This window comes from Embiotoca jacksoni, unplaced genomic scaffold (genome assembly GCF_022577435.1).
Source record: "Embiotoca jacksoni isolate LCO1_2020_lvr unplaced genomic scaffold, fEmbJac1.0.p SCAF_7, whole genome shotgun sequence".
Lineage (NCBI taxonomy): Eukaryota > Metazoa > Chordata > Actinopteri > Embiotocidae > Embiotoca > Embiotoca jacksoni.
The window spans coordinates 15,056,507-15,071,503 of record NW_027185425.1 but is presented as its reverse complement, the minus strand read 5'-3'; the positions used below and the strand labels follow the sequence as shown (position 1 = coordinate 15,071,503).

The 14,997-nt window shown below is 44.2% G+C and overlaps 1 protein-coding gene across 3 annotated transcripts in view; it reads right to left on the bottom strand.

Annotated features, from left to right (window-relative positions):
• LOC138214594 (growth factor receptor-bound protein 10-like) overlaps positions 1-14,997 on the bottom strand; it is a 48,609-nt gene that overhangs the window by 10,209 nt on the left and 23,403 nt on the right. The window contains exons 1-6 of one of the 3 annotated variants that reach the window (XM_069176327.1): positions 10,540-11,096; positions 8,614-8,770; positions 4,648-4,763; positions 2,882-2,956; positions 1,586-1,723; positions 1,088-1,198 (exon numbers count right to left, since the gene is read on the bottom strand). In XM_069176327.1, coding sequence (XP_069032428.1) covers positions 1,088-1,198; positions 1,586-1,723; positions 2,882-2,956; positions 4,648-4,763; positions 8,614-8,770; positions 10,540-10,584 — 642 coding nt within the window. In that variant the 5' untranslated portion in view covers positions 10,585-11,096. Of the gene's footprint in view, positions 1-1,087; positions 1,199-1,585; positions 1,724-2,881; positions 2,957-4,647; positions 4,764-8,613; positions 8,771-8,917; positions 9,055-10,539; positions 11,097-14,997 lie in introns of those variants that run through there. The other 2 variants (XM_069176328.1, XM_069176325.1) reach the window with 2 other exon arrangements.

Below are 14,997 nucleotides of genomic sequence, written 5' to 3'. Positions count from 1 at the left end.
ATAATCTTTATTTATCCCAGCCTTCATAGTAGAAATTTACCGACCTAAGCGAATAAGAGGTTATATATTATTCTTACTTTTGCTGCAAGATAATATATACTACTACTGTTAAAAAAGTTATGCAAAGTTATATTTGATCTGATTCCTCTGCAGTATCTTATGAGTATCTTATGAGTCTGGCAGCCTCATTTGAATTATATAGGACCGAATGTGTCATCAATTGTTTTACAAGGAGTTTGCTGAGCTTCACGGATTTTTTTTGTTGTTGTTGTATTGTTTGTTTGCTTGTTTTGTGATTGCCTGTTTGCGTGTTGTTTTCTGTGTATTCCTGCTTTGTTTGCATAAAATTTAAAAATCCCAATAACAATTTTTTTTCTTTAATCTTTATTGATCAGTTATAAATCACACACAATAAAACCCACACAAAATGGCATAATAATGAGATTATCATCGCAACAATTTTAGGAGAAGTTAACATTACAAGTAGATCACTTGTAATTGGTCCTTTTGCAGCCCTTCATCAAACACAGACTTTCTCCTCCTCCTTCGTCAAGTTACACAGACGTGAAGCAGACATGAAGCAGACGTGAAACAGACGTGAAGCAGACGTGAAGCAGACAGCTCCTTAAATATAACCCCTGCCAATATATTCACTCATGTCGCCATCGCAACAATCCAGCCACCAACCTACCCCACCCCCCAACCACCGAGTAAAGTCCCTTACCCAATCCTGCACTGTCACCCACGCTGACAGCATCTGACACGCCGGTCGCCCGGTGTGTGTGGTGTGTATGTTTGCACGTGCGTGTGTGTTTGTAAAAGAGAGGTGAGGAGGTTAGGAGAGTCAGATTCGCTGTACCATCCCGGCTTATCCCACACGGCTTATCTCAGATCACCAGGTGGCTGACCACAGTATAACTTCCAGAGCGGGACACAGTGCTGAGTGTGTGTTTAAAGCCACTCAGACGCACACACACACACACACGCGCGCGCACACACACACACGCACACGTGCGCGCACACACACACACACGCACACACGCACGTATGATATTTACTAACAGTAAAATTATCTTATCTGTGTTACCTTGATGCAAAACTGATAGTCTGTGGGGGCGTTGTGAAGTTTTCTGCCCGTGATGATGGTGAAGATGTTGCTGTCCTCCAGATCTGACAGCAGCTGCAGGTGTCGGGGCTCCTGTTCAGCAGGGGGGGGGGGGGGGGGGGGGTCAGTAACCGTGTGAAAGATTACACACTGCTGTTAACTAGTGCACAGCAAGTTATGTGCTGCTTGGGAATTCAAACTTGAAAAAACTAGATTTGTGCATTTTTCTCCCTTTTAAAAAAGTATTTCTTGTTTAAACTAGAAGTTGATGTATGATTTCACAACACGTTAACACTTCCTAGAAAAACTGGGATCCTGCAACAGTCATTTTAAACAGGATGCAGCAAAAAAGGATTGAAACTGAAGAGAAAAATAAGCTTAAATGCTAAAGTCCTGTGATATGTGTGAACTGACAAGATGAGCTATCGAGCTTGTTCCCTTCACACCAGAATTAGAATCAATACAGCCGTAACTCGTCACCTTGGATGTTCCTTTAGTGGAGTAATAGAGACCCGAGCGGCGCAGGAACATGTAGAGCTTCTTCCAGGACCTTCGTCCGGGCTCCTTCACGGACAGATAGCCCTGAATCTCTGGACAGCTGCTGGAGTTCAGAAAGTTCTGCACAAAAAACACACACAGCAGAATCTATATCATCTGTAGAAGGAATACTGCTACAGGGGAACTGAATACAACACAAATGCTGGAAACTACATGTCTCTGGAAGATGTGAAGTCCTATTAGAAACTATTATGTCTTTAAATCAGTGAAATAATGAGGCAGGTTTTTCTATATTCCCAAAAAACTTGGCTGCAGATTTAAGGAACTCTTTATGTTGTGCTCATTCATCTTGTATGCACAGAAAGACTAAAAAGAAAAAAACAATAAGCCATAGTAACAACATTTTCCAGCTTTATTTTTTTACAGGGCAGCTACTGTAAAGGCTACAACCACACAAATACATTTCTGTTTTAAAACAGTATTTTACAATAAAACTATCTCCAACCACATGAGCGTTGCAGTAGCGATTCAGAACCAATATCCATCCGTACTCACGTGAATTAAAATGCATATTGCATGTTCATTCACTGGACACGCCACCTAAAACTGGCGTTACACCGTATTTGGTGACCCATCGGGTTCTGTGACCTGCAGTGTTGTTCAGGTCTAAACATGAGGAGTCTGATGGTTCGGGTGGGAATCTGATGGGTCACCAAATACGGTGCGACACCGGTGCTCCATGTAGGACAGATAACGCCACTGGGAATTGTTTAAAATAAAATAATAGCTTTCCTCCTGTGTATGTGGGCACCAGTAGCCTGGTGAAATGCAGAATTAAACTGCACGAGAGCTGCCAGCACTGAAAACAAGGTCAGCAACGGCTGTAATTTGTTATCCAGGTCGAATTAACCACCGGGAGTCAGGGCTGATGTAGTTTGTTTTCTTCCAGAAAAGGGTGACGTCATAGGGGCGTGATGAACTGGAGAAGGACATGTCGTGACTGATAAGACCCAATCAGGGAGAAAATGCAGGTGTCTCCTTTGTCATCGTTTTCAGAAAGTCTCCATCTCTGCTCGTCCAGACTAAAACGCAGTCCCGGAGTGAAGTGGATGCTAGGCGTAAATGTAATGTAAAGTTATGTGTTTTACAATCAAAACATATCAGAGTGGATGTAGCCAGATTGAGAGTTTAGCTGTAGGATGAAATTGAGGCTGAGGAAACACTGAGGCGTCTTTGCATGCGTCCGACTACAGATGCGTCCGTGTCCCTTCGCCTCACCTGTAAGAGCTGTGACTGAGGGATTGAGCCATCAGACTCCTGACACCACGCCACCATCTGCTCTGGAAAAAAGTTCTGGATGGAAAAACACACAGAGGCCGACAATGAGAGAGAGAGAGAGAGAGAGAGAGACAGACGGGACGAAGAAAGAGAGAGGCACGAGAAACTACTAGATACAAGATGGGAGCGGGGAGGTGTTTCTCTATGCAGAATACATCTGTGTGTGTGTGTGTGTGTGTGTGTGTGTGTGTGTGTGTGTGTGTGTGTGTGTGTGTGTGTGTGTGTGTGAGATGAGCACAAGTACTCGGAGACAAAGTGGTGGAGAGAGAGAGAGGGCACTCCAGCCGAGGAGGAGATGCAGTATGATCTCACCGCTGATGTAATCCCCTTTAGCCAGCAGCGCTACTCTTAGCGTGATTGACAGGCAGCAGCCAGCACTCTGGTGTTTTACTGTGCTCATTACCACAGAGCTGAGGTCACCTGCTGGCTCTGACACACACCTAAATCACCCCGGCAATAATGTCACCGTATACCCGAGCCAGCACGCAACGGCACAGTCCCATTGAGCCCACATCGCCCCCCCCCCCCACCAAAAAAAAAAAGCCATGCAAGCCGGGTAATGCTGACTCGCTGGCTGTCAGAGGTCGCTCTGTGTCCTCAAAATGACGAACAGCTTTGACATTTTATATGTTAGTTGAGGTTCTTATCCAAAGAAACTGAGAAGGAGTTCAAAAGTACGAGGATGAGGCATACAAATTGCAACGTAAATATAATAGAATAAATGTAGATTTAATGATACAGCTATTGAACAGAGCTTCTACAGAGAAGTGTGTATTAGTACTGGAGCCGGTTTGATGGTCACCATTTTGATCCAGACCGAAATATGTCTGTAGATTGGTGTCAAATGTTGTGCATATATTCATGGTCCCCAGAGGATGAATTCTATTAACTTGATCTCTTCACTGTTCGTCGAGTGAAACCAGCCATTTTCAATTTGTTCAGTAGTTATTTCCTGCTGAAAGGTTATTTTTCTTCAGATTGCACAGTCAATCTGCTTCTCTTTCTTCTCATAGTACTCCATTATCTTCAGCCTGACCTTAAAGTTGTCATTGGCCTCAGCTGTACTTTGTGGTTTAATAACTGTTTGAATAATACAAATAACAACTGTTAAAATATTCAAGTTGAATAAGGCAAACCTTTTATATATATATATATATATATATATATATATATACACTGTTGGGACTTTTGAATCGCAAATATTTCATAAAGCACAGTTTTCATAGCGATCCGAGCCATAGAAATGCTCCAGCTGTCAGTAACATAATATTTTCTAAACATGAACAGGGATTTTACTTTTGGAACAAGGAGGTCTGAAATAGTTCCTCCAAATTCACAACGATCTAACACTCACCTAAGGCTGAGTTGTAAGTCTGTGTTTAGTGCTACAGTCTCTCAGAGCAGCTAGCATGGCTGTCTTGTGACTAGAAGTGAAGATTTCAGGGAGAAAAAGATTATTGTTTATTATATTCAGAAGGATTTGCTGTCCCTCTTAGGAAACAATATTCATTTTCTGTTTTAGCTATCAGGTGCATCTGCAGGTCGTGTTACTGTTGAAGAGATCGTCTCTGGCTTAAAACAACCACATCATTGTGTGTATGCGTGTGTGTGTGTGTGTGTGTGTGTGTGTGTGTGTGTGTGTGTGGGGCTGCGTGATAAAGTGAGGCAGTCACAGAAAGGTCATTTCAGGGATGCGAAAGACTCACCAGGGGGTTCCTGAAGAATTCATATTTGGCATAGTTCTTCCTGAAGAGGAATTTACTGTCGCTGCTCATGGAGGCTTGAACCTGAACCACCAGCTCGTGGTCCTCCAGACATCTCTCTGTATGAGGACACAGAGACAGACAGCGTTAGTCACCGGGATTGTCTTTGAACTGTCCTCGGGGACGTCGTCTGAGGGAAACTATTGGCTTTAGGGTTCATTCAAATGCCAAAAGCGTACATCTATTTGGATTTTGAGGTCAAAAACTGTCCAAAAAAAAGCCAAAGCTCCTTTTAACAGTGTAACTATAGTTTCACTGTTCATTGTTCTTTCTCAGATTGCTTTTGAGAACTCGGGCAGACCTGCAGCATAACAAGCAGCTCTTTTACATGTATTTTCTCTCTCTCTCGCTCCCTCTTCCCCTCTCTCTCTCTCCTTTTTTTCTCCTTCTATGTTTGATACTGACAGCACATTTGGAAATGTCCTTGTCATCAAAGCACCTTGTTTACAGTAAGCCGTTTTGAACTGTGTCCTCTCACAGCAGGAACCAACTACTTTTGATGTGGACGGGCACAAACCGATTGCTCAAGTTTTTAAAATCACAGAAGTTCCAGTGAAACTTGGCAACAGACAATTATAAGAGTTAGCCACATTTTTCTGAAATCACTGCACAAGGTTCAAGTCAAATGTAAAATTCCCTGACTTTTACTGACTAACCAGTTGAATTTCTGTGACCTATAATAAAGTGAAAGCAGTCGCCTTTGTGATGATCAGACATAATCCAGCCACACTATTTTATTCCCAGCTGTATGTACTAGTCCACAGACGTTTTAAGTACAAAATTTCATTTTTTTTTTTTTTTTTTTAACCGTTTAAACAATAAACTGAGCAAAATCTTTCTTCTCAAATGAAACAAAATGAAGGAATTTCCTCACGCTGCCCTCGACTGAAGATTGTCCTCCACAGGGCCGCTGTAATGGAGGCTGCTTGCTGTTGGCTGTGAAGGGCTCCCTCTCCCAGATTTTATTAGATCAATAGTAGTTAAACAAACATTATTTCTGTCTTTTCTGTCATCTTCTCTTAACACCCAATCTTTAAAGTCATCATTTTGTAGCCAAATTTACATTTTCCTGTCACGTTTGCCTTCGCTAAGAGGCTGCAGGAAAAAGCTGCTCTTTATTCTTACAAAACTATAAAATCAATCCACTCTCCATCTTCTTGGATTGGCTGTTAAACACTACAGGAAACAGTCCTGCCACTGTGGACACTGTGGAATAAAACGACAAATTACACAGTAAAGAACATTTTCTGTGACAGCTACACATACAAAGTCGGACAATAAAAACTAAATCAAAAGCTTTTTAAACTCAGGTTTTGCAGTCAAAAGGAAGATTAAAAACCAACAAGGAAACCAGTTAAAAACCACCTTAGAGAAAAATCCTTCATGGAAATATTAAAGTTAGAAAAATGGCAACTATAATCTAAATAATCTATGAACAAAACTCCCTGATATTCCACAAATTTGGCCCCCAAAAAATAATCTAATTCCCTGACTTTACATTACTGGAAGAGACTTTTTATAATTCCATAATATTCCAGAAAGTCCACGAGCAGCAGGAACCCTGATTACAATATGAACTCACTGTATAAATCACAGTTAGCAGAGCTAACCTGATAGACAGCAGCATGTTCTGTGGAAAATTAAATTAAATATATAAACTCGTGCCTTTTTCAGAGGAGAGCTAACTTGTGTGTCCGATCCTCCTCGGTTCTCTGTGTTAAACTCATCCCCAGCTGGAGTTCACTTTCTATATTTACCACCACATCCCCGCTTGTACATTGCATACAATGACACAGCAATCACAGCAAGAAAAGAAAAAAAGGAAAAAAAAAAAATCTCCTGTTACTAAGAGACGGAGCAAAGGGAGTAAGAGGTTAAATGAGGAGGGGCTGTGAAAAGAAGAAGCACTGTGAGACAGGAAGGAGGGAGGGAGGAGGTGAAGGTGGAGAGAAGAAGTGGTATGAAATGTGTGTGTGGAAGGGGGGGGGCATTGCAGGAAGATGATGTCATGTATTTAGGCTGATTGCTGAGAGCAGGGAAGCCATAAGCAGAGTACAAGCCAGAGACAAACACACAACCACACATTAAGAGCTCACACAGGCCTAACCTGCTCACCATGCACCGCATAGGCCCGCTTACTTTCTCTCCATGTGTGTGTGTGTGTGTGTGTGTGTGTGTGTGTGTGTGTGTGTGTGTGTGTGTGTGTGTGTTGTTTTCCTCTTTCTTGAAGTTTAGGGGACATGATCTCAGATGGAGGCAGATTAGAAATTGATAGCAGGCAGGATGTTCCAGTTCTGCATGGACGGACTGACACACACACACACACACACACACACACACACACACACACACACACACACACACACACACACACACACACACAAACACGAAATGATAGCAACAAAGACTCTCTTCTGGAGATGAAGCCTTGTTTTAATAAGCCATGACACAAACACACACTCACAAACACACACACTTGCTCATACATTTTGGTGAAACTGTAGTCACTGTTCAGAGTACAAGTACAGGGGTAAGTTTAGGGGTGGAAATGTCTGGGCTCTGTGTGTGTGTGTGTGTGTGTGTGTGTGTGTGTGTGTGTGTGTGTGTGTGTGTGTGTGTGTGTGTGTGTGTGTGTGTGTGTGTGTGTGTGTGTGTGTGTGTGTGTGTGTGTGTGTGTGTGTGCCAGCGCTGGCTACAAGCAGGGGAATTTCCTGTGGAAGTTTGAGGGAACATTGATTGGCTAGGAAGGCTAGGGGCTCGTCTGACAGAGGCCCAGGATTGGCTCCTTGCAGCTCTGGTATGATGCTTTAAGTCCAGGCCTCTCCGCCCTCCCCCCCCCCTCTCTCCCTCGGCCTCTCTTTCTCTCTCCCTTCATCTCTCCTTCTCTTTTCTCCCTCCCTCCCTCTCTCACCTCACATTCCATCTCTCCAGTGCACTTTTTTCCAGAAACGCAGATCAAGCAGGAAAAGCACAAAGCAATCCTTTGACTCTAAAAATACGACTCAGGAGTAGGAAAGCCTCACAGAGGACAAAGACAGACCCAGAGGAGAAGAAAAAAAAAATAAAGTAATAAATAAAGCTTCAAAGGGAGACACGGCAGAAGTGAAGAAGCAAAGCAGGAGTCTTATGCCCCCCCCCCCCCTCCTCTCCTCTCCTCTCCCCTCTTTGAGCAAATGATTTGGGAGGGAACAGGCATGTGAGTGGGACATGGAAAATGCTTAATCCTACAACCAGCACACCTCCCTCCCACCTCCTATAGGCCTACAAGCACTGGTGCCATGCTCAAGTGAACATACACAGTGAGGGCACACACAAGGGGAGTATCTCCACCCATGCAGACTCATAAAAGGCATACAGACACTGACACATACATGTAAGGCTGATGCACACCTGCAGGAGAGGAATAAACTCCTTCAAACACATTACAGACAAACATTCAGGGATGTATGTGAAGGTAAATCTTTTTGAACATCTTTCCACTTGCGGAAGGGCGTTTACAAACTTTGTCAAGGCTGATTTAAACCTCGGTGACGTATTTTTGTGGTGTGTATCGTATGTGGCGTAAGAAATACAGTTTGCAACAAAAAGACGTGTCTTTTTTGGGAAAATTAGGTCAAATTGAAGGCTCATTTTTGGATAATATAACAGATGTTAATTGATTCAACTCCCTGAAAGTTATAATGCTGTTTAATCACCTGTTTATATACTGCTACGCCACTGTACACAAACTATATATAGAAGCAGAGACACATAAAAGTATATTCAATGTCCATCCTCGCAAACACAAAAGCAAAGCAATAATATATAAGAGCACAGGGACGCAACAGTGAATCACACACACACACACACACACACACACACACACACACACACACACACACACACACACACACACACACACACTCTTACCCAGGCCGAGGATGGGGTGGTGCTCCACCAGAGTCCAGGCATTGTCATCCAGACAGTGGCTCTTGTAGACGAGCAGCTGACACAGGTCTCTGGCTGTCATGTCAGCTGGAATCTCCACCACTTTGCCGGCCCCATCCTCGCTCCACACCTTCACGATCTGAAAAAACACACACAGGGATGATAGGGATGATGATGATGATGGTGATGATGATGGGGATTATGTACACAAAGGTTTTCACAAGCAAGAGAAAAGTCCGGAGTGGCTTTCAGGAATTTGAATTTACAGATCCGAGGCGACATTTACCTCCATAACCAGGTGCTTTGTCAAGTCCACCCTTAAAAAGTCCTGTTCACATTATTCTGTCACTCCAACATGAGAAGCACTTTAGAAAAAAAAATTTAAAAAAAAAATGAGAGAAGGATGACATCCAGGATAGGTTGGACAGCCCCTGCGCTTTCAGTTCTGCTCTTTTGTCCAGAGCTCAACCGAACTTACTGAAACGCACATCCACGAAGAAAATCCCACAATGACATGTTTCTCTGTCACATGAAGGAATATTCTCGGTCGGAAAAGTAAAGAAAAAAAAAAAAAGCCACACATTCACACTCGGACGCTGAAATAGGACGGCGGATTTTATAAGTGTTGCATTTTGTCATTAAAAATGTCACCGCTGGGAGCAGCCAGCGGTTAGAGTTCAAAGCTGGAGAACCTCCCATTGTTGCGCCATTTTGAACCCTTTCAGCCAAGTGCCCAAAGCCACATTTAAACCTTAAACCTGGTGTAATTTTTGCCTTCTTCGAACTGTGTTGCAGCACAGATAACCACAGACCAGCTGCTTCACACCACTGTACGAGCAGATTCTCTCACACACACACACACACACCACACACACACACACACACACACACACACACACACACACACACACACACACACACACACACCACCACCACCGAGGGCTCGCATGTGAGCAGGAGAACACACGCACATAAAATATGAGCAAAACACCAGAAAGTGGCCGCGAACCAAACAGACGACTCGGATGTTCTTCCAAATATCAGCCAGAGAGAGTTGTGTGTGTGTGTGTGTGTGTGTGTGTGTGTGTGTGTGTGTGTGTGTGTGTGTGTGTGTGTGTGTATTCTCACACACCCACATCTTCTGTCCACAGCAGGGCTTCTTGCTGCCCTGCACTTCACAGAAAACCACAGGGGGAACAATTGTTGAAAATTACATGAAATGGGACACAAAGCTGGTGATGGGTGAGGGATCGGAGGGGGTGGCACAGAAAATGAAGTCGGACAGCGGCACAGGGAAAGTGGAAATACACACAATACAAATACAAAAACTAAAGACTAAAAGAAGAGGCAGCAACAGTGGCCTCAAAGAGACAAAAAACATCAGAAGCACAAGCATGCTGACATGAAGAAAGACGCCCAGTGCAACCAGAAACAACGTCACAGCACTCTTTTGCTCCTGCAAAGCCAGAAGACTGCCTCCTCTCTTCCCACGAAGAAAAAAAAAAAAAAAAAAAAAAAAAAGTACATGTATGACGCAGGACTTTTGTTTGAGAAAAGTTTTAGAAACAGAGTAGAGGAGAAGGAGGGAGGGGGGTGAACACAAAAAAGGTCCTCACCGCTGCAAACTGACAGCCACACACACACACACACACACACACACACACACACACACACACACACACACACACACACACACACACACACACACACACACACACACACACACAGCTCACTACAAGACATCCAGAAAGGAAACACACACACACACACACACACACACACACACACACACACACACACACACACAGCTCATGACAAGACATCCAGAAAGGAAACACACACACACACACACACACACACACACACACACACACACACACACACACACACACACACACACACACTTACCTCCACAGCCTGTAAGAGGCAACAGTCTGGAGAGCAGGATGGCATTTTCACACTGAGATGCTCTCCAGTGACACAGAGGGACAGAGCGAGGGAGGGAGGAGGGGGAGAGGAGGAGAGGAAGTCAGGAAGAGAGGGAGGGAGGGAGGGAGGGAGGGACAGATTGGCAATGCAAGAGAGGTAAGAGGGAGAGGAGGAGGAGGAAGTGACAGAGGAAGGACTACAGGGAGAGAGAAGGAGCTGCCCCTTCTTCTTCTTCTTCTTCTTCTTCTTTTTCTTCTTTTTCTTCTTCTCCTTTTTCTTCCTCTTCTTGTGCTGGGCAGCATAAAGGCTGAGCTGCGAAGAGTGGTTGGTCTGAGCAGTCGCTCCTCTCCTCCCCTCAGTTGTACCCCCCTCCTCTTCTTCCTCCTCCTCCTCCTCACACTGGATTAACCCAGTGTGGGATTTTTAAACGGTGAGCTGCTACCTGTCACGTACCCCAGCGCTCTTATCTGCAGGGTTGTGTTTCAATCCCTTCATCCCTTCATCCCCTTCGCCCCCCCCCCAAAAAAAAAAATCACTGTCAGCTCCTTTTACTGATGGCGCCATACTAAAAGTAACAGTCTTTCTTCCTAAAAAGCACGCCCACAACTCCTCACACACACACACACACACACACACACACACACACACACACACACACACACACAAGGACAGAGCGATCAAGCTGTAACTACCAAGCCAATCACTGAACACACACACACATCCCTTATTCTTATGCATCCACTGACATTTTCTTTGAGCTGCCTGAAGGTTTCAATTTCGGCCCCCCTACCTCCACTCTTCCTCTTCCTCTTCCTCCTCCTCCTCAGCTGTATGTGAAATACTATGCAGGAGTGTTAGGACCAGAGCAACATGTGTAACGCACACTGACGGCTTCGAGGTTCGCCGAGAAGGCAGTTGGTCTGAATTTTTATTTTATTTTTTTAAATGAGCTGTGGGGTGATTTGATCTGAAGCTGGATGGATCACGTGCAGGGCGTTTGGGCTTTACTGAGGGGGTCAAGGGAGGGGTAGGGAGGGAGATGGGAGGGAGGGATGGGGGGAGGTGGTTGCTCAGCAAATCTGCCCAGCCTCAGCAGAGGTAGATGCAGAGAGAGAGGGAGAGAGAGACAGAGAGAGAGGAAGATAAAGGCGGGCGGGGGGGAACAGAGAAAGAGAAAAGAGGGAGAGCTCTGGAGGAATGTCAGTAATGCAATACTGAGTCATAATCAGGCTCATGTGTAGAGCACAGGCCAACCCAGCTGGCCCCTAATACAGTGTGCATGAGAACTAGGAGGCGTGTGTGTGTGTGTGTGTGTGTGTGTGTGTGTGTGTGTGTGTGTGTGTGTGTGTGTGTGTGTGTGTGTGTGCGCGCGCACACACACACACACACACACGCACACGCACACGCACACATGCGCACACGCACACATGCGCACACATGCGCGCGCACACACACACACACACACACACGCACACGCACACGCACACGCACACGCACACATGCGCGCGCACACACACACACACACACGCGCGCGCGCGCACACACACACACACACACACACACGCGCACACACACACACACACACACACACACACACACACACACACACACACACACACACACGCACACACACACACAGGCACAGGCACACACACACTCTCTCTCAAAAGAGGAAGACAGAACCTATGAAGACCAGCTACAGCAGTTCTTTTCTCTTTTTTAACAGCTCGACTTTTCCTCCAGCCTCCTGCTGCAGTTTGGCAGCCATCTGGGGAACAGAACAACTTCCTGAGGAGATGTACATGTGTGCGTGTATGAATATCATATATATTTGTATGTGATAGGATGTAGGAAGAGACAGCAAGCTCACGTTGTGCGTCTTATGAAGCCAACAGGTCAGTTTTGCCATTTTCTCCTTTTTATGTCTCCACTAACTCTCCAACAGCTGTTGGTTCCCCCAGGGCTCTTAGAAAAGTTGAAATCCCTGGCTATGCATCCTTTTACAAAGTTTTATCTCCAAATGATGAAATTTAACTCAACTTAGTTTGTCCGTTCAGACACACACACATACAAGCACAGTATGTACAGGGTCAAAGGTCAAACACAGTAATCTGCACCGGGGTCAGGACCACTTGACCAAGAGGTTTATTGGGCCTTAAACCTATCAGGCTATACCGCACGCACGCACGCACGCACGCGCACACACACACACACACACACACACACACACACACACACACACACACACACACACACACACACACACACACACACGTATAAACGTTGAGGTCGACAGCTGATAAACTCTGGAATGCTTTTTCATTTCTTTCATTGTGGCGAAATCAAACACACAAGAGCCCGACTGATACTGGCCTGATACTGATATTAGAGAGAGTATATATCAATATATCCGTCATCAAGCACTTGTTACAGAGATGTGTAATTGAGGCAGAATATTTTACAGTTAAACTATAATTTTGAATGTCCAAAATGACATTATTTTTTAAAATAATGTCACATAATAATTGCCAATTATCTTTTTGTGACAGGTGTAACCTTTTGATTATTTGCAAAATATACTTAATAACTCAAAATGGCACAAAATATCTTTAATTAACTAAATGAAAGTTCAATAAACTAGTGATTCCTTAGATTATCCTGCATTCAGACTTTAATAGTGGCGGAAACAAACCTCCACATGATGGCTGGCTGTGTGGGTGGAGGCTGCCGTCGTAGACTAACACACCCAACACTAATATCAATGTTTGAATGAGGGTTGATGGTGACTATTACAGCATCATCCGTCTTTCATGTCTGTGAGTGGTCGGGTTTCAGGCCAGACAGCTGATTAGCTCTGCAGACCGGCCAAACTCAATTTCAACCCACCGGAGCGCCAAAGCCTCGCTGAGTGGCTCGCCTCCCGCGACCCAACATGCACACGCACACACGAGCACGCACACGCACACACACACACACACACACACACACACAACACACACACACACTCAGAGACTTACACTACGTACGGTGCTCAATCCTACAGGTAAGTGAACAAGTCTCAACTTACAGTAAAGCATGGTGATCTGTGTTTGAACAGTGACCCACTGTCTTTCTAACAATGGGGCTTATCCATCCCGTCATTATAAGCTTACCCTGTTGAGCAAGCTTTCACTGCCATCTTTATAAAGGTGCATGTACAGACACACGTACATGCACCTTATCTGATTGCACTGGGGTCAGCAGACCATTGCGTGCAGAAGCACATCAGCTGACCCCAGCTGACAAAGGGGGAGGTCGGAGGCCTAAACAGAGAGTGTGTGACTCAGAGCTTTGGTCTTAAATTACTTTTCATGACACGGCTACAGTAATTATAGTCATAGATCATCAAATGAGATGTTTGGTTAGAGACTTGTTTAATCTGCCATCAACACTTCATTCAAACAATAAATGATTAATGGCAAACGTTATAGACGTTATAGTGAAATATGACGTTATTAATCCGCTATGTATAGACCTGCAATTAAAAGACTGATTTTAAAGTAGTAGTATCGACATTGTATCAAGGCAACACAAACAGAAGGAACAAACTTTCTGAAAATTAAGACAGTCTTGTTAAGTACCATCCGGCCATTTCAAGCAAGTAGGATAGACAATAAAAAACTGATGACAACATAACAACATCAGCTGCATTCATGCCAGCAGCTCTGTGAGGTTGTCATCAAAGGTAAATGCAAATATCAGTGTTAGCGCGGCATGCTAGTGTGCCAATGAGCATGACATATGTAGAACTCAGGCTCATGGGGATGTTTTTCATTTGGCCATAAATCTGGACAAATAAAAAAGTGTATGTGATGATGGTATCTGAGGAAAAAGTCGCCCTCTGAGGACCATGAATGTCTTTTAAAAATTTCAAGACAGTTCATCCAACTGTTAAAAGTTTCTCAGGTCTCAACCAAAAATGTTTTACGTGTCGGTTCATATCATGGTCTAAGGTTCAGTTCAGTACATTTTTGTCAAAGTGTTTGCAGAGGGCTCATGCTGATTTCAACATGCTCTTCATTTACTTGCCAAAAAAGTTCTGGCTAAGAACATAAAGAAGATAAATGTTCTTCATTGTCAAATCGCATTTAAAAGAATCGTGCAAAAAAAAATACAGCTTTATTATTTTTAAATAAAAAAGCAGCATAAAACTGTCCGGTAACTTTTAGTCACCCTGGACGTCCATCTGTCCTATGAAGGCTGTGTTGGACAATTCTTTGACAATTACTCGTCCTGCGAGTTCACACAGTTCAGAAATTACTGCATGAGCGAACTGTCATCGGTAACGGATATTATAGCGGGCTCGGGTCATATCATATGCTGGACTCCCCCCTCCTCCTTAACTCTGTAGGGCTGCATATCTTTTGCTCTAAACACCCCCAGCACTTTACTTCTGCA